Below are 24697 nucleotides of genomic sequence, written 5' to 3'. Positions count from 1 at the left end.
GACTCTCGTCTTTGAAGTCAACTAAACAATTTTTGAATTGTGAATTTGAATGTGATGAGTATGTTGGATGCGTCTTCGTGTAAATCTGCTTCCAGTGCCAGGTGGCACAATTTCCTCATCCGCTACCAGGGTTCATGAGGAGCTGCATTAGAATCCCCCTCAAGACCAACCTATAGAAGAATCAATCAAAACATTCAGTTTCTGAGTTTTCTCATTTGTTTTTGGTCTCTATGTTTGCCCTCAGGCCTGGACAACATCTTACCCAATCTGACTTTAGTACCCTTAAGCCATTGGATTCCAAATAACGTCTTGGTGTAAGCACATCTCCCTTCAGTGCTCCAGCTTCCTCCAAACCAACACTAAGCTCTCCATAGCTGCCATGGAGAACCTCAGGCCAAGGTTGTCATCTACAGATACGTATTAGTTCCTTTGCTTGCTCTGTTTTAAAAATACTGCCTGTCAACAAGCCCTGGCACAACAGCATATTCATAACAATCAGCAACTACACTTCCCTCCAAACGCATGGGATCTCCCCCTTCAAAGCCGCTATCTCTGCCGCTATCCATGAACTTGTCAATGACCTTGCTGAAAAACATATTTCCATTACTTATTTAATGCATTTTAAAATCTTACTTTGTTTTCAGAGTAGATTTATTTATGTGGATCAAAAGAAAACTAACATTGAACGTCCACAGAGATAAATTTAATGCACGACTATGCCCAGACCACAGTAATTTGAGCTCCAATTTGTCTAACATATTTTTTACATTTAATTAATAATTGAAAATCACTGCAAATGCAGCTCTGGTTACCTTCTTAAATATAAGACAGAAAATTTTGTTTGTGTATCTTTTCTTTTTGTTTGACTCGCAATTTCCTACAATTTACTGGAAAAGATGATTTAGCCTTTTAAATCTACCAGCAAGTCTAAAATAAATTTGTATTACATAATAAAATAAAATAAAAATAGCTCTGGGTTTAAAAAAAAACACTGCATAGATAGGATCAAAATGCATCCTTGGTGCACAAAAAATGCTGTGTACATATGCTCTTTTATTTATTGATTGTTTAGGTAAAGGTTTTCTATAAACTGAGAACTTTAAAAATCATGATCCCAAGCAGTACTCTGTGCATATTCTCTTTCATTAAAATGTATTAACATGTTTTGGTTTAGTTCTGCTATGATACTTGAGAGTTTGTGCAACTTTGAGAAAAAATATGCACTTAAATCTCCACTCTGCACACACTTACAGAGCACCTATTTTTGTAGCATGAACAGATGTGCCCATTGGCTGAGATCGTTAATCCAGAACACTAGGGTTGATACAAGCAGGATTTAGCCATAGCCATGATACTAACATCTGTCAGAATCTCCTTTCAAGCTCCCAAACACAGACAGGACAGAGGCAGAATATTTTTGCTTGCAGTCGTTTGATGAAGAGGCCGGAGGGGTGAACAGATTCTGAACGTGAGGTAAGTGTTCAATGAATTCACAAGTTTAGGAGGATTCGTGGCCTAGAAAAAAAATAGCTTTGTTCAGCTTACATAACACGTCTCACAGATTAAATTCTAGCCGCTTTGTGGTTATGGCGCATCATCTCATTTACAACTGTGCTTTAATTTTTTATGTGCTTATGTTAATTTGGAATTTATGAATTTTACCACTGCAGTTTATCATTGTTTGGATGTTGAATACATAACAGCAATTAAAAGCATTACCTCAAATTAAAGTAATTAGGCTTAAACTGAGATGTCAGTTGTAGCTGAGCTGAAAGACAAACTGAACATTGAAAAGGTGATGCTGGAAGAATATTGTTGCCTGGTTATTTTAACTGCCGCCACGTTAGTTGCGTTGGAGCCAAAAAAGCTGTAAGACACAAAAAGCAAAGTTTAACAATCTATTAAAATTTTTCAAATCAACAAAGTATCAGTCCCAATAAGAGTCCTTGTTTTGTTTGTATCTAATCAATCAACACTTTATTAATTCTTGCCTCAGCATGGCAGCATATGATCCTTTTGTCACTCTATTATTAATATTTTCAGTAAGAAATAAAACCCCTGGATTTACTGAACTTTTCTGACTTTTTTCAGCCGTATTGAATTTTGTCCCTCAAACGTAAAAGTCATCATTGTTCCACATTGTGTGAACCTGATCAAGGTATTTTAAAACTAGAAAAATGTCTCTCCAAACTGGCAGCTTTTTACAGTTGTGCAGTATTCTGTAATGGCTCATGCTCTGGAACGGTGCACTGAATTTAGCAATGCTCTGCACGCAAAGCCCCAGCAGGTTGCAACGTGAAAAGCATAAAATGAGGAAAACTGTGAATACCACAGGACATTATGTTTATTACTGAGTGATGAAATAAAATTTTAATGAACCTCAAAAGAAACTGGGTTACTGCAGCAGTGCAAGGAAAGATCAAGGACATCTGTTCTGAAGTAAAGAAGGCATTTAGACTATTCGATACAGAAAATGTCTTAGAACTTGGAAATTGGATGTTTTGATCAAATAAACAAAAAAGTGAATAATATCCAAAAATGAATTAAAGAGTGGCAAATAATTTTATTAGCAGCTTCAATCCAATATCATTGAATTACCTATTGAACCTACCTATTAAAAGTAATATGATAATAGATTGGAGCAAATTTAAAACTATAACAAATGGGGCCTTTAATTTGCATTACATACTGCATAATAAAAAATTAGTATAGATATTAATTAGTAACAGGTTCTACAAGGGACTGCAATTAGTGCTAGAGATAGTCACCAGATGTCTCTATGCCACCCGAAGTATCATCGTTTGTAGACAATGGATGGTTGAAATGTGGATCTGATAGAAATTTAAGTGGTTTTTTTTTTGTTTTTTTTTGTTTTGTTTTTTTTACTACGAATACATCAGTTTTTCTTTCTTGCTAATTCTTTATTTGATCTAAAAGCTGAAGCGGTCTCTTAAAATATCCAATTAAAAAAAGGATTAAATTTTTGGCACTAATTTGGTTCTACAATCAAATCAGATGACTTATGCAAAACAAAAAGCAACATAATGTGTTGTCTGAAATCAAGAAACTCAATACTGGGATTTTTGTATCATTTTGTGTTGTTATTTCAGGGCTGAATCTCAGCTGGTCACTGCTGACAGTTGGGGAAAAAAGGACTGAATTAACTCATAGCTTATCTATTTTAGTACTTTGATAGAAAAACATATTTTCTCCACTTAATAGCTGACGTACATGTCCAAAAGTGATCTTTTCTCGGTGGCAACACTAGGATGATAAAACATCCTACTCAGCACTTTTACCTGCTTTGTAAGCAGCATAAACAGCAAGAGCAAGATTTTTCTGTACTCCTGGCATACTGAAGTGTTTGAGCAGGTATTGGCTTTGTGATGAATACCAATGGAGACTTAATTGGTTTAACCATCAAGAAATGTGAAGCAAAAAGCAATCGTATTTTGTGTTTCAGAGGATTAAATGAGAACATGAGCAATCCCACATAACAAGAGACAGTCACATCCAAAACCATATCTCTGAGGCATGAAAAATACACATCACCTTATTTTGATTCAAGCCTTTGAACATGCATAATAAAAATATGTCAACAGAGGACATTACTTTGATTTACAATCTCCTTGACATGAATTAAGAGTTTTTACATAAAACTTTCCACACCAAGCGATTTAAAATATTTATAAGATATAAAATGTAAAACCTTGTATGAAAAAGTAATGAGATTATTAAGGAGATTATTCTTATTTTTTTAGCAAACATAATAAGCATTTGCTCCCACTATAGATTTTTAAAATATCCCACTAGAGTTTTAAAATATTTAGTTAAGATTTTTAAAAGGCCCATTTTAAACTGTTATCAGATGTTATTGGTAATTATTATATATTTACATAAATAAATATGTTTAAGCTTCATTTTCAAGATACATTTTTGATCCTGAAACAAATATATGTAAAAGTCAATCTAGTCTTAGAATGATATTTAATTTCCCTCAGTCCAAACTTTAAATAATTAATCATAAAATTAAAGAACACCTTTCACAAGCAATAGATTTACAAATGATTTTACAAACTTTGGCATTTTAAGTAGCAGAGCTGTTCCATGCCTTGCAGGCTTGGTGTGTCTGAAAAGGTTTTCTGGACAAGGGTCATTCAAAAACCACCACCTGTTAATCTACTGGGGAGTTTTCATTTGATGACTTGCTATTTAGGTCAACTGTTAAAAAAACAACAACAATCCTCTTAAAATGGAGAGACAGAAATAAAAAAAACCTAGAACTTTCACAGTTTTTTTGATGGGCCAATGCTACATTTTGATTTTAAGAATAACACTCATTCATGCAGTTAGTCAGATAACTATATTCGTTTCCTAAAAAAACAACAAAAAAATCTATACTAAGTTACATCATTATGATCCAGTTGAATGTGAATTAATCAACAGTTTTTTAAGCAGCAATTGTAATTATGTTTTATGTATTTATGGAAAATACTTGGTTAATGACTGGAGTATTTCAGTCTGGCATTTATTTTGGTAAAAAGAAAAAAAAGAATAAATAAATAAAAAACAGCTACATTTTTAAAATTCTCTTAATCACAGTTTTGCTTTGCTGGAAGCTACACCCTGTTCTCATTTCCTCCTGTTTTTGCTTTTGTGTTCTGTGATTCATATTCCTCAAAATCCAATTCAAACAAGTTGTATTTTAAACAAATTTAAAATATCTTACTGGACCAATGTGCCATATATATATATATATATATATATATATATATATATATATATATATATATATATATATATATATATATGCATCTAATTCAAGACAAAGCTGCTCATGCTTTGATGGTGTTTTGCAGATTTCATTGGAATTCCAATGTTGTCGACGAAGAAATAGATTTTTTATTTATTTTTTAACCAGGGAGTTAAGATGAATTGCAGTTCAATACTTTGACGAACAATGGACTCAGAACTAGCCAAGCTCTAAATTGTATGGACTGTTTCATGATTGATTTTAAAATTTAGTGTCTTTTCAGCACAGTTAGTCTCAGATGAAATTTAAATGCTCTTAAAATTGCATGTTAGTAAAGGTGAAGTCATTTAGGAATAATTAACCCTCAGCCACATCACCTTTCTTTAAAACAGAAATGTCAGGTCTTTCTGATTAATAATTAGTTCAAAGGCATTAAGGATGAACTTACAACCACACACATCAAAAAAGCAGCAGTTTCTTGATGTATTTCTGACCTTTATAACAGAAATGGTAATCTCAACATGCAGCTGGTGTTGTTTATCTCTTCACCTTCCATGTAACTTGCATCATAAATGGTTTGTCAACTACTGTGGCATCTGAGCGAAAACTGTCTTTATACTAAAAGAGAAATTCTGCAACTCAGCTACCATTGGTAGATTAAAAATACATTGTTTCTGACAGTTTGTCAAAATGGCAGGGTTTTGTGACATAAAATGAAAACCATGATAAATACTATTTTTTACCATATGATTTGACATTTGTATATTATAAATTTTAATTGAAATCTGACATTTATGTCTTTTCGGCATTAGTCTATTAATACATGTCATATCTGTAGTTATCCACTCTGTCTTGCAAAACTTTTCTAAATAGATAAGATTTGTGAATAAAATGTTGTCCCCAGCCCTTTTGAAGGGACTCCAATGATTTTCTATCACATTTATGTCTGAACGTTAGGCATTTCAAAACTAATTGTCTTGATATGAAGGAATATTTACTGGTTGGTGTACTTCCCAAGATTTGTAATTTTTTTTTTTTTTTTATTTATTTTTTTTTTTATCACAAAGCACCTTTTAAAAATACACAAATCTGTGGTTCTCAAATTGTAAAAAAAAAAAAGATAACCAAAGAAATTACATATATAATCTCAGCAGGGCATCAGATTATCTTAAGAAAGAAGTGCATAAGAATGTTTTAAAGCCCACTGTTGAAACTGACAGGATGACATTTGGTACACATTATCTTCAAAGTGTTTTTGTGAATTCAGCTGTTGAGCAAAAAAAAAAAAAAAAGAGCCAGGGTGTGTTATGTGGTATTGTGTTCAGCAACAAAACCATCCGATCTGCAACTGCATAACAAAAAAAAAAAAAAAACACGCACCCTAATTAAAAGATAAAAAGGTTGTTTTGATTTGGTTTGGTTTGTCTTTTTTTTTTTTTGTTATAGTATTAGAAAACGCAGCAATCTCAAAAGCATTGTGTATAATTCATTGCTGAGTGTGGTAAACTGTTTGCTTGCTATTTTGGCAAATGGATGAGCTAATGCTATCAAATAAATAACATTGCAAAAAAGAGTAAACATACAAAATGATGCAAAAGCATTGTGGCTAGCTTGCTCATTCATACCAGATAGGAATAACAGCTTCCAAGCTTGTGCTGCTGGTGCTGATGACTGAAAAGCTGTTTTTGCCTTTCATCTAACAGCTTCTCCCTTTTCAAGATGGGTAAGGCGGGGAGTAAAGTTCTGCAGCAAACCTCGCTGGATGGGGTTCAAACACAGGTAAAAACCAACACTAAATGAACTTCATGTCCACACACAAATCCATACAATCCTCCACACAAACAGATGTACAACTTAAGTGGTAATGCACTAACTCTGCCTTAAGGTAAAGACACATTAAACCTCTGCAATGATTAGTGCTCTGGTAGTTGGAAGTGATGTTTTGGTAAAATGGGCCAGATGCTGCTCTCCCTGCGCAGATTACACAACCGGGATCAGAGTGCTTATTTTCACACGTCCTGCATCACACCAAGTCACTTAATAACCAACAACCAAGTGAGTGAGCACTGGACCCACTATTTCAGGCATTAAAAATTCAGTTATTTAGTAAACCAAGAAAATGGCCATTGATTGAACATAGGTGTATTAGGTTCTGGTAGCAAATGGCTAGAAATTGCAATTTATTATTTAAATTAAAAGCAGCCTTTTAGAGGTAAGCAAAGGGATGGTCCAACTCTCCAAAGGGTGTAAGTTGGTTCTGGGACCCTGTATCTCTACTAATAGCGTGGATTACTGCACTAAACAGTCTGACAATTAGATCATTTGCACACCTGCTATACACTCATTACATTTCTCACAGTGCTGTTTACATTGTATCCTATATGTATCCTAGTGGTACCACAAGTAACAAAAAAAAACTATACAGTGCATTTACAGTAAAAATATCATCTGGTTTATTATCTTTGGCACCAAAAAACTGCAACAGCAATGTTGAAAAATAATGTTCAGTGCAAATAGAGCAGACAAAATAACTTGGAAACATAAAAGTAGAATTACACAAAATAAGACTAAATTTAAACAATAAAATATCAAGGAAATACTGAATTAGTGTAAATGAGCAATTACAATTACTCTTTCAGTACTGCTCCTATGTGGGCCTAACCGTACTGTCCCCTGGTTGCCCGTTTTTAGGACTTGCGGAAAAATAATTTGCTGTAAAAACAAAAGAAAAAGCATCCATAATTCATGAATAAGTCAGCGAGCTCCACTTGACTTTTTTTCCCCATTGACTATCTGTAGGCATAGTGATAATGAAAACTTCAATCATCATGCCTTTTAAAGAAGGAAACGTTCTCCTTAAAAGCAAGTGGTTCTCTGATTTTCTGTCAACTTACCAGGTAGATCAACAGTAGTTGCAGATAGAGGACGAAATACATACACACATATTCATGACACACTTTGTTTAAATTATTTTGTATTAGGTGTAATTCTCATGGCCAAGAATTTAATGTATACTAGGTCAGTCTTTCTCTCACCTTCTACATTGCCCACAGAATGTGAAGAGGTTTAACACTATATTCTGTGACTGCCGTATATTGTGGCACTAGGAGGCACTGTTGCAGTTTTATACCGTACTTTGTCACACATTTGTCTGTAAAATAAGTTACAGAACTATTACAGCATTTCTGGAACAGTTGTTGAACGAGTAATAAATCTTGACTTTTCATTCTCAAGACAAAGGAAAGAGTTAACAGAAACAGTCTGTCAAGTAGAACAACCATCAAATATCAACCAGGATAACTCTGCACAGATCAGTTGGGATAATCTGTTTGTTGTGACACTTTAAACATGACCTTTATTGAAGGGGGTCAAGTGGAAAGTCTTTTTAAAAGAAGCCTACAAACTCTAGTTTAAATTTTGCAATACAAATTGTGGAACAGGATGCTTTGGTTAGTTCAGACAAAAACTAAACTCTCTGCAGCTACACAGTCTTGTTGCAGTTTAGATGACACTTTGATGGAAAATGTTTTGAAGAGAGAAAAACTCCACAACAAACTGAAAACAAAACAAAATTAAAAAAAATAAAAAAAAACATCCCAGCGGTGATATGTGGTATTGATGGAAAGACTGAGCTTTACATAAGAAAATTGTGGAAGAAAGCCTGTTAGATGCTGCATAAAATATGAAATTGGAGCACAATTTTACCTTCCCCAAACATTTTTTTTGGGTTAGATTGATCTTGTCAAAATCCATACCTAAATCCAACTGAGAATCTATAGCAAGTTTTGATTATAGTTTCCAAACTATCCAAATGTGTCTAAGTTTGAGTGATTTTGCAAAGAAGAGTGAACAAGCAAGTCTCTAGATGCGCAAAGATTCCCTAAAGGAGGTGTAAAGAGTACTTGGGTAGGTTATAATGTACATGCATTCCCTATTTATAAGAGTTTTGTTTGTAAAAATTACAAAAAAATTAACAAACGAAAAGACAACCTTTGCATACATTTCCTTTCACCATACAGCAATACTCTATTTTATACTGGACTACCACATAAATTATGAATAAAACACATAAATGGTTTTTGTTGTCATATGGAGAAAACAATGTTTCAGGGATGGGTACTTTCACAGGGCGCAGCATGTGAAACACAAATACAGATTTATGGTGACCTATCAATTTTCATCGAGGTAGCATTAGACAAATGAATTTCCACTCCATGCTGACTTACCAGTCAATATTTACTGCTGGAGTGTTTCGGGAAGTCGACTTTCTCGGGGTAAATCTGATAGTTTGACTGATGAAAGACTGGTCTCTGGAACTGGACTGAAACCAAAACAAGGTCATCTGGCACCAATGTCACAAATGATTTGCAAATATATAAAAAAGTTGGAGAAAGTTTAGCTACATTCAGTTTCTCAGCACAAAGCAAGTAAAGCATCCTACTTTCACTACTGCTAGTGAGAGTAGGATATATCTTGGAACACCATTTTCTTTGAAAATACCTGAACAAGGAAGTATTTACAATTTGCTCTTTCTGAAACAATATTTAAAGCTTTTGGTGCACAAATAAATAGTTGCACATAGTCCAAAGTGCATTTATGGATATGAAAAACATCTTACACATTGGTGTGTAAGATGTCTTAGTCTTATTAAGGCTGCAAATAAAAAGTAAACAGTAAATACAATTATTTATAGGCTACTCATATTTTTTACTTGAAACTTTTCTCCCTCAGATGAGATAAAACAAAACAAAACAAAACAATGAAATTAAGTAATGAATCATATTCAGTTGAAACCCATCACAGATATATCATAATATTACAATGGCGAATCCAACCATAACATGTTATTAGAATATTGTAGCTGTGGATCAGTTTGCATGGTAGTTACAGCTGTCAGTGACAGCCTTTAAGAATTGAAGCACATGTTTTCTTTAGTCATTTTCTGAATTCCCTCTGGGTTCCCAAATTGCATAATCCAGCTGACCTCATTTTGTTGAAGCCAAGTGATTGTACTTTTCAGAATATGCTTCAGCAAACAGGTTCATCCTGACACCCCCATCAAAACTCACACTGGCCTGAGTGGTTACCATCTCAGCTGAAGTTACTGTTGGGTTCCACAAGGCAAAGCTTGACTAGAGTGAATTGATTCATGGGGATTAGAGATTAAGACTTCCCCGGCCGCTTTGGTGGAGTAAATCTGGGGATTATGATGTCAACAGCCTATGGACGCTAGAGAGGAAATTGAATTGTGAGGAACGGCAGCGGCTATGGTGCAGGATTACAGCGTAGTTAGTAAAAATCAGAGATGAGAGTCCATGTCTGTGCCTTTCTCTTGCTCAGAAAAACCTCCATGGGAAACCATTTACTGCCTTCCGACAGTAGAAATTGCGAACATGACAGGGATGACTGAGTGAAAATTTCTGATGTTATTTGAGGGTTAAGAAGATTTCTCTCTGTGGTAATCCTGCTCTGGTCTGGCCTCCGAAGCATCAGGTGGTGAGTTCTACTAAGTCCAACAGGAACTACTTTCATTTAACACTCTGACAAGAATATCTGATAACTTTTACACCTGAATCCTCAGGGAGCAAAGCATCTTGTTGAAGGCTAAAAACTGCAGATAGATAAAGCTCTGTTAATGGCTGAAGATTAAAAAAAAAAAAGTCACACATTCGGAGCTAACGTGTTGTTCTGTATCTGCTTTTTCTTTCTGTTCTGTAAGACAACTCCAGTTGTGGCTACTCCTCCCGCTCCCTCAGCACTTCCCAGTGTTACATTCGAAGGACTCTCAAAAACCAAGAAGATGAAGGTGAAGTTGGCCCATTTGGGTTTGGTCTTCTTCCTCCTTCTGTCTCTTGTGATGACAGGCTGTTTCCTTTGGCAATATCAGCTGCCAAAACTTAAGCCAGGTAAGAGCTACAGTCATGGTGTTAGGTAATGGGTATTTAATGTGAATCTCTGTTCACTCAAATATTTGTCATTAATGTTTTAAAGTGGATGAACTTCATATTGAATGTATTCTAAATGGATTGTAAGGATTTTTATAATTTTTTATGGCACCTTAAAAGGTTTTTAACGAGGTACCTAGGACTTCACAAGTTTAATATTTACATTAGTAGGTTACATACATATAGTAGTATTAGTTATTAAAAATGTGATGGAGGATATTAGTTTCCTGCAATGTCATTCAATTTTGTTTCAGTTACTTGCTAAATTATTACTGATGTTAATTTATGATGTTTCGTAAAGCAATAAAGTAACCATACAGCTTGACTAATTGTTGTTTGACTTGTTAACAACAGTTAGTAACTTATTATTAAGTTACTCTGCATTTAAACTGAAATAAAGCATACATTTACCTCACATATTTTAGTGATACGCTTACTTTTGTAAGGTTAAACCTCTAAACTACTCATGAGTTTTGGGGTCACCTGGTTTCTCAGCAAAAGTTTTTTGCTACTCAAACCCACACAAACATTCTTAAAATTGGGGGTATTTAGAGCATGAAGGTCAGGCTTCATTTTGTTTCTTTACTTTTGTTTTAGTTTCCTGGCTCAAATAAAAATTTTAAGCAAGTTCTATAATTAAGTGTTTGAAACTTTGCTAAGCAACATTTTGACAATGTGACATTCCTCAGAAGTCATGAAGCCAATTTTCATTCTTGACCTTGAAAGGCTACCCATTTTATATTCTTTTGAAAATATGTTATTTTCAGACCTTGTGCTGTGCTTTTTATCATGCATCTTTTGTGAGTGCTTGATTGAAAGATAAGACAACAGGCTGTGAAACTGGCGTTAAATGTCAGGATCTTTACATTCTTTAAAAGTGGAAAAGTGGATGGCAGCATTTTAAACAAAGGCAGAAACTGAAACATGTAAACAACCTGCAGACAACCAGATTAAATAAAAAGGTAAAGCTTTATCTATAAAGACATGAAGTCAGAAAACATTATAGTTTATTTATTATTTGGTTCCAAATGAACAAACATTTGATGGGGTAAGTCTATGATTTCAATACATTTGCTTTTCTTTAGTTGGAATGATAAAAGATGAGACTTTATAATTATCTTATCAGTAATTGACACGCAAGCATTTTACTTATTATCAGTTCTTTTTGTAAAATTATTATCAAAAATCTATGTGAAACTGGCTTAGTTCATTAACACAGAGCTGCAAAGCAGAACTAACAAAGGTCATCCACTTAACTCAATAAATTAAAGAAACATTCTCAAGTTGTTTCTTTTATTCACAATTCCATCTATAGTTTTGTTGCTCATCTAAATGTATCTCAGTTGATAATTAATAGAAACAAATCTGTAAAAAAAATCTGTAAAAAAATCTGAAAAACTGTGTCAAAAGGCTAGATTTCTAAGTCAAAGGTGCACAAGATTTAGCATTTCTGATTTTCATTTTTCATTCTATGTTGAAAGTTTAAGTAAACATGAAAACTTTAGTTTATACAGCATTGCTGTTTTATGTCTTTACTTCTAATAGGTCTAAGAGTAGCTGATAAGAATTAGTTTTTAAATGTATAAAGTAAAGGTAAAGCAAAGTAATTTTATTTATTTAGCAAATTTCCAGCAACAAGTCAATTCAAAGTGCTTAGCTAACTATAACAAATTAACTTCTTATTTCAAGTGAAAATAACAATAAATACTCATGTAACACTATTGAATTATGTAGTATGTATTATCTAAATCCTAAATAATTAAGTAATATTTAGTCTTGTTACTTCAGACATAAATTCTCAAGAACCAAAACTTTTTGCCTCCTGTCATTGTTTGATTCTCAATTGTTTCTTATTCTAACTAAAATACATGTTATCAAAATATGTTAATATTTTAAACTACACAAGATTAGTGCCATCAGTGAAACTGGGCACAGTTTATAGCCTAATAATAGCCTAATATTCCACATAAAAATTTTACATCACTTTGAATACAACAATTATCAAAGTTGTACATTACTTTGTTTGTGAAGACCAAATAACAGGTTCAAAATTGGGATATGCAGTAAATAATTCATCATCAAGAATGTATTTTAATTTACACAACATTTAAATATGTAAATACTAAAACTGTTACACTACATTTTTGTTATTATATCACCTTATCAGGCTTTAAGTCATGCAACTCTTCAACAAAAGTATAAAAACACAAAAACACCCTATTTTTTAACGTATTGTCACGTGTATGTATAAGATTAGAAATCTCACTAAAAGAAAGCACTGTCTTACACTGGCAGATGAGTATTTTTGTTCAAAAACTTTATTTTATTATTTTTTTGTGATGTGAGTTTACAATATCAGGTAGATAGGTGGCCAGAGGCTACAGTGATATGTGCTGAATTATCAGTGTTAAGAGCAAAAGCAGGTCACATCTTCTTTCATCAGGGAGTTGCATAGAGCACATCGTGTCTAAATGTACCTTGTAAGATCAAGAGGATTCGTTAGAAAGCAGAGATAATTAAATGAAACGCTCAGTCATCCAATTAAACCCCATCATCCCCACCATTGCGCCCTGGGCACTGTATTCTATCAAATATCAAGTGGGATTTACATATAACAAACCTGTCTCCCAGTAGGCTTTATCTGACATTTATTTTTCCCTCTCTTTCCTCCTTTCTCATCCATCAATCAGATGAAGAGATGGGTCGTAATGCCAATTCAGAGATGATGTGTCCCCGCTTTCCTGAGCCGCTCCCTTTGGAGCATCCTATCCCCAGTCTCAAAGAAGCCCTGGAAAAGGTCAGAAAAGTTAACCACGCAAGGACAGTTTGCAGTTATTTCACCATCATGCTCACTCAAAAATGAGTAAACTGAGAGGCTGCATGGATAATCCTTCACACCAAATGTTGTTTTATTCCACAGAAGGAGATTAAAGAAACAGCAAATGGAAAAAAAAAAAAAATCAGTTCATTGGAGCAAAAGGTTGCGTTGTGGGCTGCAGAAAGACAGAATAAAGTACATGCACATTAGTAGTAAGGGCTTAACTGCATTAAGTAAAGGAGCAGACAAACATTGTCATCACATTTGTCCTTGTGTGTTAAATCTCAGCAGCCATTTAATATTTGAATTTGAATTGTACCTTTTCAATCTGTAAGAAGTCTTAACTTTAATTTGCTTATTTTTCCACAGACATACTTAGAGTCTTACCTAAAACATTTTATGATTTACAAGTTTTTTGTTTCATTACCTAACATGCATCCTAAAGCAAAAAGTAACTAATATTTTATTGATAATGTTTTTGTTGTTTGTTTGTTTTGCTTTACAAAATAAAGCAAAACATTGTTTGGATCAACCTTCCTCTCCACATCTCTTCAGAGCATTGAACATAATCAAGTTTCAATCAATCGATCAAGTTTATTTCTATAGCACATTTCAGGAACAAGGCCCTTCAAAGTGCTTTACATCATAAAAACACAAAAATACAGTCATAGAAGATACCACACAGTCAACAATTGTAAAGTTTATATGCACTTACATTTTGCAAGTGCGTATAAGAATCCTTTTGGAATGATGGGAAGCCTAGCATGAGGTCAGACAATTAAATTAGCTCTTGTTGGAATTGGGTTTATTGGATTAGGAGTTTTTAATGAACAAAAAGTTGAGCATTATTTAATTTACTTGGAGCATTCATTTTATTAAGTGATGCAACATATAGCACTAGCCAGCAGACTCAATCCTCTACTTCCGGTTTTCATTGGTTAGACGTCATATGGGCATGACTGATTTGATAACAGCCAAACAAATTAGGATAATTAAATCTATATCAGGCACCAATAGTTTTAGAGTCAAAATGATTCACAGAGTGGAAAACGGCTTCTGAGAGGGAGGATCTTGTGCAGTGATAGTGATGTTTTTGTGCACGTGGCTGAGAGCGAGTTGTTGAATTTATTTGCAAGGATTTTCATTCTGACCGTAAAATACAACAATACCAAACATTTAAGAATCTTCTTCCATCTCCACAAGCTCCATAACTCACTTAGACATGTTCTAATTGGAGCAAATCTGGAAAACCTCCTTCACTGTCAAGGCAATACCGATGCTGCCAAGCTAAATAAATCATGACTATTTTCTGTTCATTAGATAATTTACTACATTTTTTCAAAAAGGAACAGGTAGGAGATACAAGATCTCATGATTTCTAGTACCAACCTCTGTACGTAAGAGACATATGATTTCTGTTTTAGCAAATGTCCTTGACCTTGTCACAAGACAAAGGAGGTTTTTGTGCAAATTTCCTATGGAACATCACTGTGAAAGCTGAATTTAGATCCCAATTCAATTAAGCAACAATCAAGTTCTTGTCTAACCTTTGAAACTCTACCTTTAAAGAGCTCTAACAAAATGCATGACATTCCATTATACTACAAGTTACTCACTTTTTTGACCAGGCAAGACATCAAACGACGTCAAACCTGATGAATTTATTCCTGTTTGCTTTCATCAACCTCTCCTATGTCCCATTCACAACTCTGATATTCTGCCCCTGTGATAATGAACCACCAAAAACTTACTGTGGAAGTTTAATGCATGTTCATATCTCTCACAGTCTAACAGGCACAATAGGAGGGAATCTCACCAAGACACTATAAATAGCATCAATATGAGTGATTTCATGCAGTTGCGGGGCCTCAGTCTGGTGTGCTGCCATGCTCACCATAAAGTGAGAAACATTTAATTGAAATGAATACTATTACCAAAGAAAACAGGCAAATTGATTTTCAGTCCAGATGTATATTCAGTTATTTTGTAAAAATATTTATAAACTGATTTTCTTTGTTACAGGTGGATGTTTTGTTTCGCCAAAGCATCAACCCCATCAGCCTTCCTGCTCTGTCTGCCATTGTGATCTTAAACGATACAGTTTTGTGGACTGGCAACTTTGGAAAGAGGAATGCCAGTGATCCTCTGTCAGGCCCACCCAGTGAATACACAATCTACAGGTTGGTTCTGCATGGAAACACAACTTACAATATTTCTACTTTTAAGAACCTTATTTTTCTGTTAAATGTATAACGTGTATACTTATATTGTGATGATTGCTCTAAATACTGACATTTCACTTGTCAGTAATCCTTCCTATTTAAGGGCCAATAGGGCTAATTAAAGAGCATTAAGTCCAAAACACAAATATAAATTAACCACACTTTAAGAAGGAATTAAAATAAAATGTGTTTATAAAAGCAGAACAAACGATTGATTCAACTTGCAGTTTAATTAAAAGGTGCCCGAGGGTGCTGTCTAATCAGTAAAATAACAAAACATAATATGTCCTGCCTAACAAAAAAAAAAGTTTAAATCTTACATAACAGACAAGGAAAAATAAATCTTTTTTTTTTTTCTTTTTTTTTTTTTATGGTCTGCCCCACAGTGTTTTTTTTAAAATACACAGGAAAATGTTATCTCGTGTTCGCCCCAGATGAGTTGTTCCCTCTCCAGAGCAATCAATACCCATTATTCAAGCAGCAAAGAAGTGATCTGCCCACAGCTGCCCCAAAAGGCAATTCAGCATGTGCATTCAGGTCTCTTTGTAGTTCAACCATATTGGTTTCTATTGTGTTAACAAAACTCTGACGGGCACAATGCTTGATAAAAACTGCAATTTTGGAGACTTTGGAGGCTGAGTCAGTGGCTAAGGCCATGAGCAGGTCTTACACAACACTGTCCTGACAAAGGGCCATGGCTTGGTCTGCAGTGAATTGTTTAGATGTTATGTTTCTCTCCCAGCAGCGTCCTTATTAACATGTCTTCCTTAGAAAGTCGTAAATGTCTTCACTGACATTGCATTGAGTAAATAGAGTATGTAGAATAGAGCAGTGCTATACCTAATTGTTCTGTGTTGCTGCAAACTATCAGTCAAATTGTGTCTCATGGTAACATCATAATATGTCGATACTATTTCAAAATTTCTTTGATCAGAACGTTTAAGAGTTGAAACTTAAATCAGAACCACTTTCAACACTCCTGCATTAAACAGACATAACAGATTCTATTATTTATGTCTTGTGCTTCCCTGAGATGAGTAAGCTCTATCTCTAAGGTTAAGTATGGCCACCATATGGAAGAAGTTAATTATCGGTAACTAAAAGAATGAGTTCTTATTCTTCTGGTAATGATCCACATCTCATGACCAGAGGTGAGCCTAAATGGATGACAAAATGGATCAAATATCAAGAGCTTTTCTTTTTTGCTCTACTCTTTCGTCACCATGACAGCTCAGAGAAATGGCCAGATTGCAGCAGAAGAGGCCCCAATTTGTCTTTTCATCTCCCTCTCCTTACTGCAAAAGCCCATGAGCAAGAAACCAAAATATCTGAACACCTCATGTTGAGGCACAGACATGTGAAGAGACGTTTCATTAAAAACGAAATAAATAAATACTGTTATTAAGAACTGATTGGTAAATGCTCCATCAGATAAATAAAAGTATGCAGGAAATAAAAGCAGAATAAATGATGGGGAGCTTATTTTGTTAATCAAAGTTTATTTATTTATTTATCCTTGCCAGTTGTGGTACCAAGGTATTTATCCCTAAAGGAATTTGTCCCCCCAGCATCAGAATGACAGGAGTCGTGTGGGCACAATAGGCCTTGGTTTCCCTTGCTATGTTCATGTGCTCTTGTTTTGAAATGTGTAGTATTTGTTGCCTCGACTGGGTTGTGTTGATTTGGTTGTGAAGAAGATCCTTTGATAAAACAGAGAGAAGACCTGTTCTCCAAAGATATTCCTTCTCTTTCAAACCATTACAGCTTGAACTTTACACCCTCTTGCAGATGTGTTGAAGTTTTCTTTCTCTAGACTCAGATTACAAAAGAAGAGGCCCCAATTTTTCTTCTCATCTCCCACTCCATACTGCCACAGCTTGTGAGCAAGAAACCAAAATATCTGAACACTGAACACTGAAAACCCCCATCTAAATATAAGAACGTAAAAAAAAAGAAAGAACCTGAAATAAAACAAAGCTTAAAAAGCTTTTGTTCATGAAATATGTACAACAGCTTTACAAAATGAAAGCTTGGTATAAACTTTTGTTTAGACCTGACTGCCAAATCCTCCAATGGATGCTGAAGGTCATGCTTTGAAGATGCTAACAGAACAAGAGCATCTACAAATCAAAGATGAAAGCCTGATGTCCCCCTACCAGACACTCCTCCTCTCCTTGACTTGAGATCCAGTACTTCGATTCCACAAACAGTAACAGAGACAAGGAACAGACCTGACAGTGTCAAACTCATACTATCAACAAGCTTTGTGCCTTGAGTGTGGACAAGGTGCTTGCTTGGATATGCGAGGATGAAAACAGTTATTATAATTATACATTTTTGTGTAGCGTGAAACACATTTTTGCTTTCAATGTATTTACAGGCATGGTCAAAATTGTTGGTGCCTCTCTGTTGATGACCGAAAACTCACAAAGTTCACCTCAATAACTTAAAACTGCACAAAAGTAATAGCAAAACAAAATGACAGAAAATAAACACAATGGAAATCAGACAATGCCTTTGACATGTGGTTCAACAGAATCATTTTTGAAAATAAACTGCCATACATGTTTACATATCCTCATATCATCAAAAGCTAATAGTGCTTTTTGTGAATTCCTGACTTTGGCTCTAGTTTAGACACAGGACGTTGAGTACATCTTTTTAAGTCAGAGAGTGGCGCTTTGAGCTAAAACCTAAGATTATGCTGTTTACAGGCCTAGAATAAGCTCTTCCCTAGGCTGTCAGGATGATACAGAGACCTGCTTGATTCTGTATGCTTTATTTATTGTGTAGCACTGGCTATGTGATGAAAAGGGTTCCATACAAAATCTCTTTTCCAACTGCAAAAGAACATAAACACAACTGAAGATGTGTGAGAAATGTCTTTAAATCTCTTAGGGAGCAAATGAGGTACAACATCAAACAACTTCAGAAAGAAAACTTTTAAAATCAATACAGATGAAGTTGAGTTATACTGACAGAAAATCCCCATGCTAATACCATTCTTCAGCATGACAACGTGATAGTTTAATCTCTCACTCCTTGCCAGATCAATCCAATATCTCAAACTCTTCAGCTATATTTCCAGCAACTGTCTGTTTGAAAAAAAAAACACAGTTTCAATCTAAATAACCCACAAACATGATAATAGTTTATTTAAAAGAATTTACATAAAACAAGAACATTCTTCAAGAAGTTGCTTTTATACTGTATAAAATTTTGCTGCTTCTGTTTAGAAATAGGAGTAGAAGAATGCTAAAGAGATTATTGACCCCCTCGTATTACGCACACACACTAAATTGGAGGACAATTTAAAGAGAATGAAGACCTTCTTCACTGCACACTGGTCCTTGGCACAGATCGATTCAAACCAAAGCACATCCCAGTGTGTGAAATGGGACCCAATTAACCCTTTAAAAATAAAACACAACATTTAAAAGTAGAAAAAGATTTATCAGTACACCTTCTGTCTAAATCATTCACACATTTTCCTGAAAGGACTGATGATCAGTTTAAACAGTTTTCCACTAAACGCCAGCTGTGCCTTTTGTCACAGCTGGCGTTTTGCTCCATACATGGTTGCCTAGGCAATGTTTTTCTAAATGTGAAGTTGCAGCTATAAAAGTAAAGAAAAGCAGAAAAGAATGTGAGGAAAGAGCTGCTAGGCATTTTAAAGTTTTTGTTGTTTTTATTCATTTGAGTTTTGAATAAACATTTTCATTAAATGCAATATTTAGTTTGTGTGTGGTTGTGAAAGCCCAAATATCATCAACAGTTTAGTTTCTGTTCTTTATTTATTACATTACTCTTCAGAAAAGTTCATACAAAATTACCGTAACTTTGTTTTGATTCAGTGCCAATGAAGCAGGTCCACTGAGAAAGACTCAGAAAAAAAGGATGAGAGACATTTTGCAGTACGTGTGTAAAACATCCAGAAAGGGGGACAAAAGCTGAATGAATGTAGCTCTCACCGCAAAACGTGTTAACCATTTTCTACATATGACATAAAACACCACATTAATTATTGAACATGTTTTAAAAAAAAATGTATTTACCTAATAAAAAGAGTTTGGATGTTCAATATATTACTCTTGGAAGACACTGTGTCAGTTCAATGTTTAGATTTTGCCCATTATCTTTAGACGTTTCTCACATCTATACAGTCAGCTCATTCAGGTCAGTACATGTGGCCTCAATTCAAAAACAGCACAAAAAAATTTGAGTAAATACAATCTATGGATTAGTGCTAAAAAGGGCTCTTCTACATTAGATTTAAAACCAATCACTATGTCGTCTTGTGTCTCTTTCAGAATTGCCAGCTTGTCGAAGATTTTCCCAACGCTGATGCTCTACAAACTGTGGGAGGATGGAAAGATTGCCTCCTTAGATGATCCACTGGAAAAATATGTAGAAAATTTCACGATAAAAAACCCCCTGGGGAAAACACGAGACTCTGAGTTAAAATACGTGACAGATGGCTTAATATTTCTAGACAGTGGAGAGGTACAAATTCGCTCCTCCTCTGTCACCCTGCGCAGGATGGCAAGCCAGCTCTCAGGTTTGTGGATTCAGCAGATTATAAAAAACAAAAACATGACAACAAGAAAACTGCTTTCGTGTGAAACAAAACTGCTGCTTGTGTATTTTCCAAATACCACTTTGCCATTTTTCAGCAACCATGCCGCTTCTTGTCCTCAGAAAGGCAAAGCATATGATGTTTTTCAGCAAACTAGAATTGCCCTGGTTGTGCATGAAGAGTCACATTTTTGGTCTTTTCAGGTCTTTTCAGCTTGTGATACTTCAGGTAATTGAGTTAATCTGAAAAAAAAAAAAATCAGGAAAAAAATAAAGTAGCGCATGTCTCTGAGTATCATTACGTGCCTTAGTTTGCCATCAAAGAATCAGGGGTGAACATAATAATCACGTTCAGAGAACTATATGGTTGTCTCATAACACTGAAGTGCTGTTTTAAGACAAGTGAAACAAACACTCTGGTGTAATAAGAGTGATTTTGGAAAATCACTGCAAGAAGATGGAAACCGTGCCTAATGCCTCGAAATACATGTTTTTCTTTGCTACTATCAACCAGTAGTTTGGTTGTTTTCTTCAATCCCATGCTGCTTTGTTTTTTCGGCTTCAGGTCTGCCCAGGAGGCTGAGGGCTACAAATTTACTCTGGAAAGGCAAAACGCAATCAGCAATCAATCTGTTACAAGATGATGTTCTTGTTGCAGATCCAGGAACCAAGTAAGGCTTGTTTCATTGTTCAGAGTGAAACGTTGCTAACTCTTATGTCTCTGACCTGCGGTTCTAATTCACATACTAACACAAATTAATTCTTAAAATTTGAATTCTTTAATTTGCTGCACAGTGGATAAGTGCAGGGATACTTCCATCCATCCATCCATCCATCCATCCATCCATCCATCCATCCATCCATCCATCCATCCATCCATCCATCCATCCATCCATCCATCCATCCATTTTCTTTACACCCTTGTCCCTCAGTGGGGTCAGGAGGGTTACTGGTGCCTATCTCCAGCTAACGTTCTGGGCGAGAGGCAGGGTACACCCTGGACAGGTCGCCAGTCTGTCGCAGGGCAACAGAGACACAAAACCATGCACACACACATTCATACCTAGGGACAATTTGGAGAGGCCAATTAACCTGACATGTTTTTGGACTGTGGGAGGAAACCGGAGTTCCCGGAGAAAACCCACGCATGCACAGGGAGAACATGCAAACTCCATGCAAAAAGACCGGGGCCGGGAATCGGACCCAGAACCTTCTTGCTGCAAGGCAACAGCTCTACCAACTCCACCACTGTGCAGCCTTGCAGGGATACTTGTGTAAAGAAATTCTTCAGTTGTTGTCAACAGAAAAATTGTATCTCAGTTGGTAATGATTAAATCTCCAGCTGGGAAACATATCTGAAACCAGAACAAGTCTGCTTTGACATACCATGTCTAGCATAACACAACCCATTCTGTGGATTTCATTTTTCTTTTACAGAAAGCGTTTAACTGCTTCATTTCTTTTCAAAGCACTTCTAAATTTACTTGGTTTGCTTCCTTTGCTAGGTGTCACTACAGTAACCTCGCATTCTCTCTACTCGCTCATGTGATGTCTGAAAGAGTGGTTGGAGTTGACTACCAACGATGGGTCACAGAAAACATCTTGGATCGATTAGGAATGGAAGACACCAGTTTTGAACTGACCCCTGGGTTACAGAGCCAGTTTGCTGTGGGAGTTTACTCAAACGGAAAGCCTGCTCCTCTCTATGATCTTGGCTGGTACCGACCTTCAGGTCAGATGTTCTCCACCCCTGCAGACATGGCCAAACTTGCCATGGTGCTGCTGGGGGCCTACCACCGTAAGCTGCTGGAGCCTGATTCTCTGAAGATCATGTTGAACCCACTCTTTAGGTGTGATAAGGATTACTTTGCAAACCGTACTGGGACCCCTTGGGAGGTGAATGACCTCATGGGCTACGAGATGTTGAGGAAAGATGGTGATCTGGACGGCTACTCAGCCACGTTCTCCCTGGTTCCCAGGCTGAAGCTCGGCCTGGTAATCCTAATGGCGGGCAGCAGGCCTCAGAAGCAGGATGTGGTCACAAAGGCCTACAGCTACATTGTTCCAGCAATAGAGAAAGCCTTTAGGGAAGCCAAAAAGATTCTTGTTGCTTCCCCAAATCCAGAGCCTTACATTGGGTTTTTCACATACAGCAACATCACTTTCTATGAGATCAAAGTGGGACCTGATGGAGTTCTGATCATGCAGCAGTTTGGACCTCAGATCGAAGAGCTGATTCCAGAGAAGTACAGGACAATAAAGCTTAACTACTTAGTTGAGCGGGTTTTCAGAGTTGTGTTTGATAAAGAGTACCCTTGTGTTTTGAGAGTGGGCAAGGCTTCAGTCTCGTTGGAAGCCCAAGATGGCCAGCTGTTTAACTTCTATGTCTTTAATAATCAGGGCTTGTCCCCAGGCTTTGATGCACCAGGGCTAAACACATACAATGTGGTGCGAATAGCCCGCAGGCCAACCTTCACCAGCTGAGGAGCAGCAAGTGTTTTTTGCCCTAAGGATGATGTGAAGGAAGGCATGCAACAGTGAAAGACTCACCTGAAATCAGAGGGGACGCCATTAGTATTGTTTTGAAAAGAACTCTTGAATGAGAACAGATAAGAAAGACAAGTACTTTGCACATATTTTTTTCTGCTGGGTGATGTACATGAATGTCATTCTCACACAGGCCCTGAGCTAAATATTCACTCTGCGGCAATTCAGTGCGTTTGCTCGTCCTGCCTTCTTCTGTTAATGTTTCTAGAGAAAACAGTAGAACAACACTTTTTGTGGTCAGTCATATAACAATTTAACATATGTTCACTTCTTCAAGCAGGATTATCAGTAAACAAGATATTTGGCTCATCCATTTTCAATCTGTCTTATTGGAACTGGTAAACATTTCCAAAGTTTTAAAGCAGCTTAAACAATAGCTAAAAACAATGCAGTCTGATTTAACATACAGAATGTACAGAAAGTGCAAAGGCTTGCAAAGGCTGCAGCTTCCTGTTATCTTGCTGTAGCTGCAATAGCGACTTAATTCAATAACTTTACACAAACAATAGAAAATAACACTGTTGTTCATATGGATAGAAGAGGACAAAAATAACTAAAATTGCATGTGAATCCATAGTTCCTATAAAGGCTGAGGTTGACACTGCAGCACAGCAAAGTGGCTGTTTAAAACCCCATCCAGTAATTGATCAGAAGGTCATTATTATTTGTGATGGATTCCATATGCTTTGTTATACAACAAATGATTTGGCCAGTCATTATTATAGAGAGTGTTTTCAGTTTTCAGTAAGTGTTTTCCACTTTGTTGTTGCTGAGAATGCACCTTTGTTTTCCTGTGATGCTGGTTTAAATTTGGGTCATAATATTACCATATTTGGTTTTTATCAAACCTCACCATATATTATGTATTTTTTTATATTCTCTTCTTGAAGATAACTATTGCCATAATGTCAGAAATAAACATTGTGTGTAATGTGAAGTCAATAGCAGTGTTAAAGAGGAGTGAAATAAAATACTGTAAATAAAAAAAACAAGGTGTCAACATATTGTTCCTGCACAAGCCAGCATTAGTCATGCAGCATTAGCTTCTACAGAACATTAAAAAAGTGCTAAAAATAATATGTAAGTTGTTGCTTTGAAGTTGTGGTATTATTTTTGATACACTCTATGTAAGAAATATGCATAATCTCATTAGAAACATATGTTTTAAAACATTGAATTTATGACTTTGCCTGCAAATGTGATGGCTTTCTGGTGACCCAAGCCAAGACAATCAGCACTAGATCAAGTCAAGCAGATTTTAGCAAATCAATCAATGTTACGTTGACGATGCAGCAAAACTGTAAGCAGCCAACTGATTAAAGGGGATATTTAAGATTATTTTAAAAGATAGAAAAATATTATTTGAGGTAAAATGATACATATGGTCACAGTATTAGATTTCTAAATACCAAGAAATAGTTTTAGTTTAAAATTTAAAAGGACTCTATTTTTAGAAAACATTGCACTCACATTTCATTGACTGCAGAAATTGGATAGGGGAATGGAATGGTGGAGAGAAATTTTTGCAAGAAAATTTAAAGAAAAAAAATGTAATTGCACATGATGAAATTCCAGTGTTATAAATGAAATGTTTAAAAAAATGTTTGTTTCTACTTAGATTACATATACTTCTTCCATACAGTCAGTCGTTTTTGTCATTGGCTGACCATGTGACCAGTCACCCTTGTAGTAATCTATGTGGTTGTTATGGATAATTTTTGCTTTAATGTTGATGAGTAGCATTAAAAAAAAAAAAAGTTATCAGGGAGCCAGAGTTCACAGGACAACAGGGCAATTAAACTTAAAGCTATTAATGTTACACTTAAGAATCCTAGTC

The 24697-nt window shown here is 35.5% G+C and overlaps 1 protein-coding gene across 3 annotated transcripts; it reads left to right on the top strand.

Annotated features, from left to right (window-relative positions):
* Nucleotides 1-1322: 1322 nt before the first annotated feature.
* lactbl1b (lactamase, beta-like 1b) lies at nucleotides 1323-23847 on the top strand. Of its 3 annotated transcripts, XM_015052610.1 has the most exons (8): nucleotides 1323-1473; nucleotides 6457-6532; nucleotides 10473-10659; nucleotides 13389-13495; nucleotides 15539-15696; nucleotides 20049-20296; nucleotides 20879-20984; nucleotides 21819-23847. In XM_015052610.1, exons 2-8 carry the CDS (start codon nucleotides 6473-6475, stop codon nucleotides 22795-22797), a joined length of 1845 nt encoding a protein of 614 aa, XP_014908096.1. In that variant the 5' UTR covers nucleotides 1323-1473; nucleotides 6457-6472; the 3' UTR covers nucleotides 22798-23847. The 3 variants fall into 3 exon arrangements, with proteins under 3 accessions (XP_014908096.1, XP_014908098.1, XP_014908097.1); XM_015052612.1 differs by lacking the exons at nucleotides 1323-1473; nucleotides 6457-6532 and adding an exon at nucleotides 9922-10249 and having other exon boundaries at nucleotides 10483-10659; XM_015052611.1 differs by lacking the exons at nucleotides 1323-1473; nucleotides 6457-6532 and adding an exon at nucleotides 9923-10249.
* The last annotated feature ends 850 nt before the right edge of the window (nucleotides 23848-24697 follow it).

The sequence above is a fragment of the Poecilia latipinna genome, unplaced genomic scaffold (genome assembly GCF_001443285.1).
Source record: "Poecilia latipinna isolate Pla-1442-1.1 unplaced genomic scaffold, P_latipinna-1.0 Scaffold1122, whole genome shotgun sequence".
Classification (NCBI taxonomy): domain Eukaryota; kingdom Metazoa; phylum Chordata; class Actinopteri; order Cyprinodontiformes; family Poeciliidae; genus Poecilia; species Poecilia latipinna.
The sequence above is the reverse complement of the archived record's forward strand: the minus strand, read 5'-3'. Positions and strand labels throughout refer to the sequence as shown.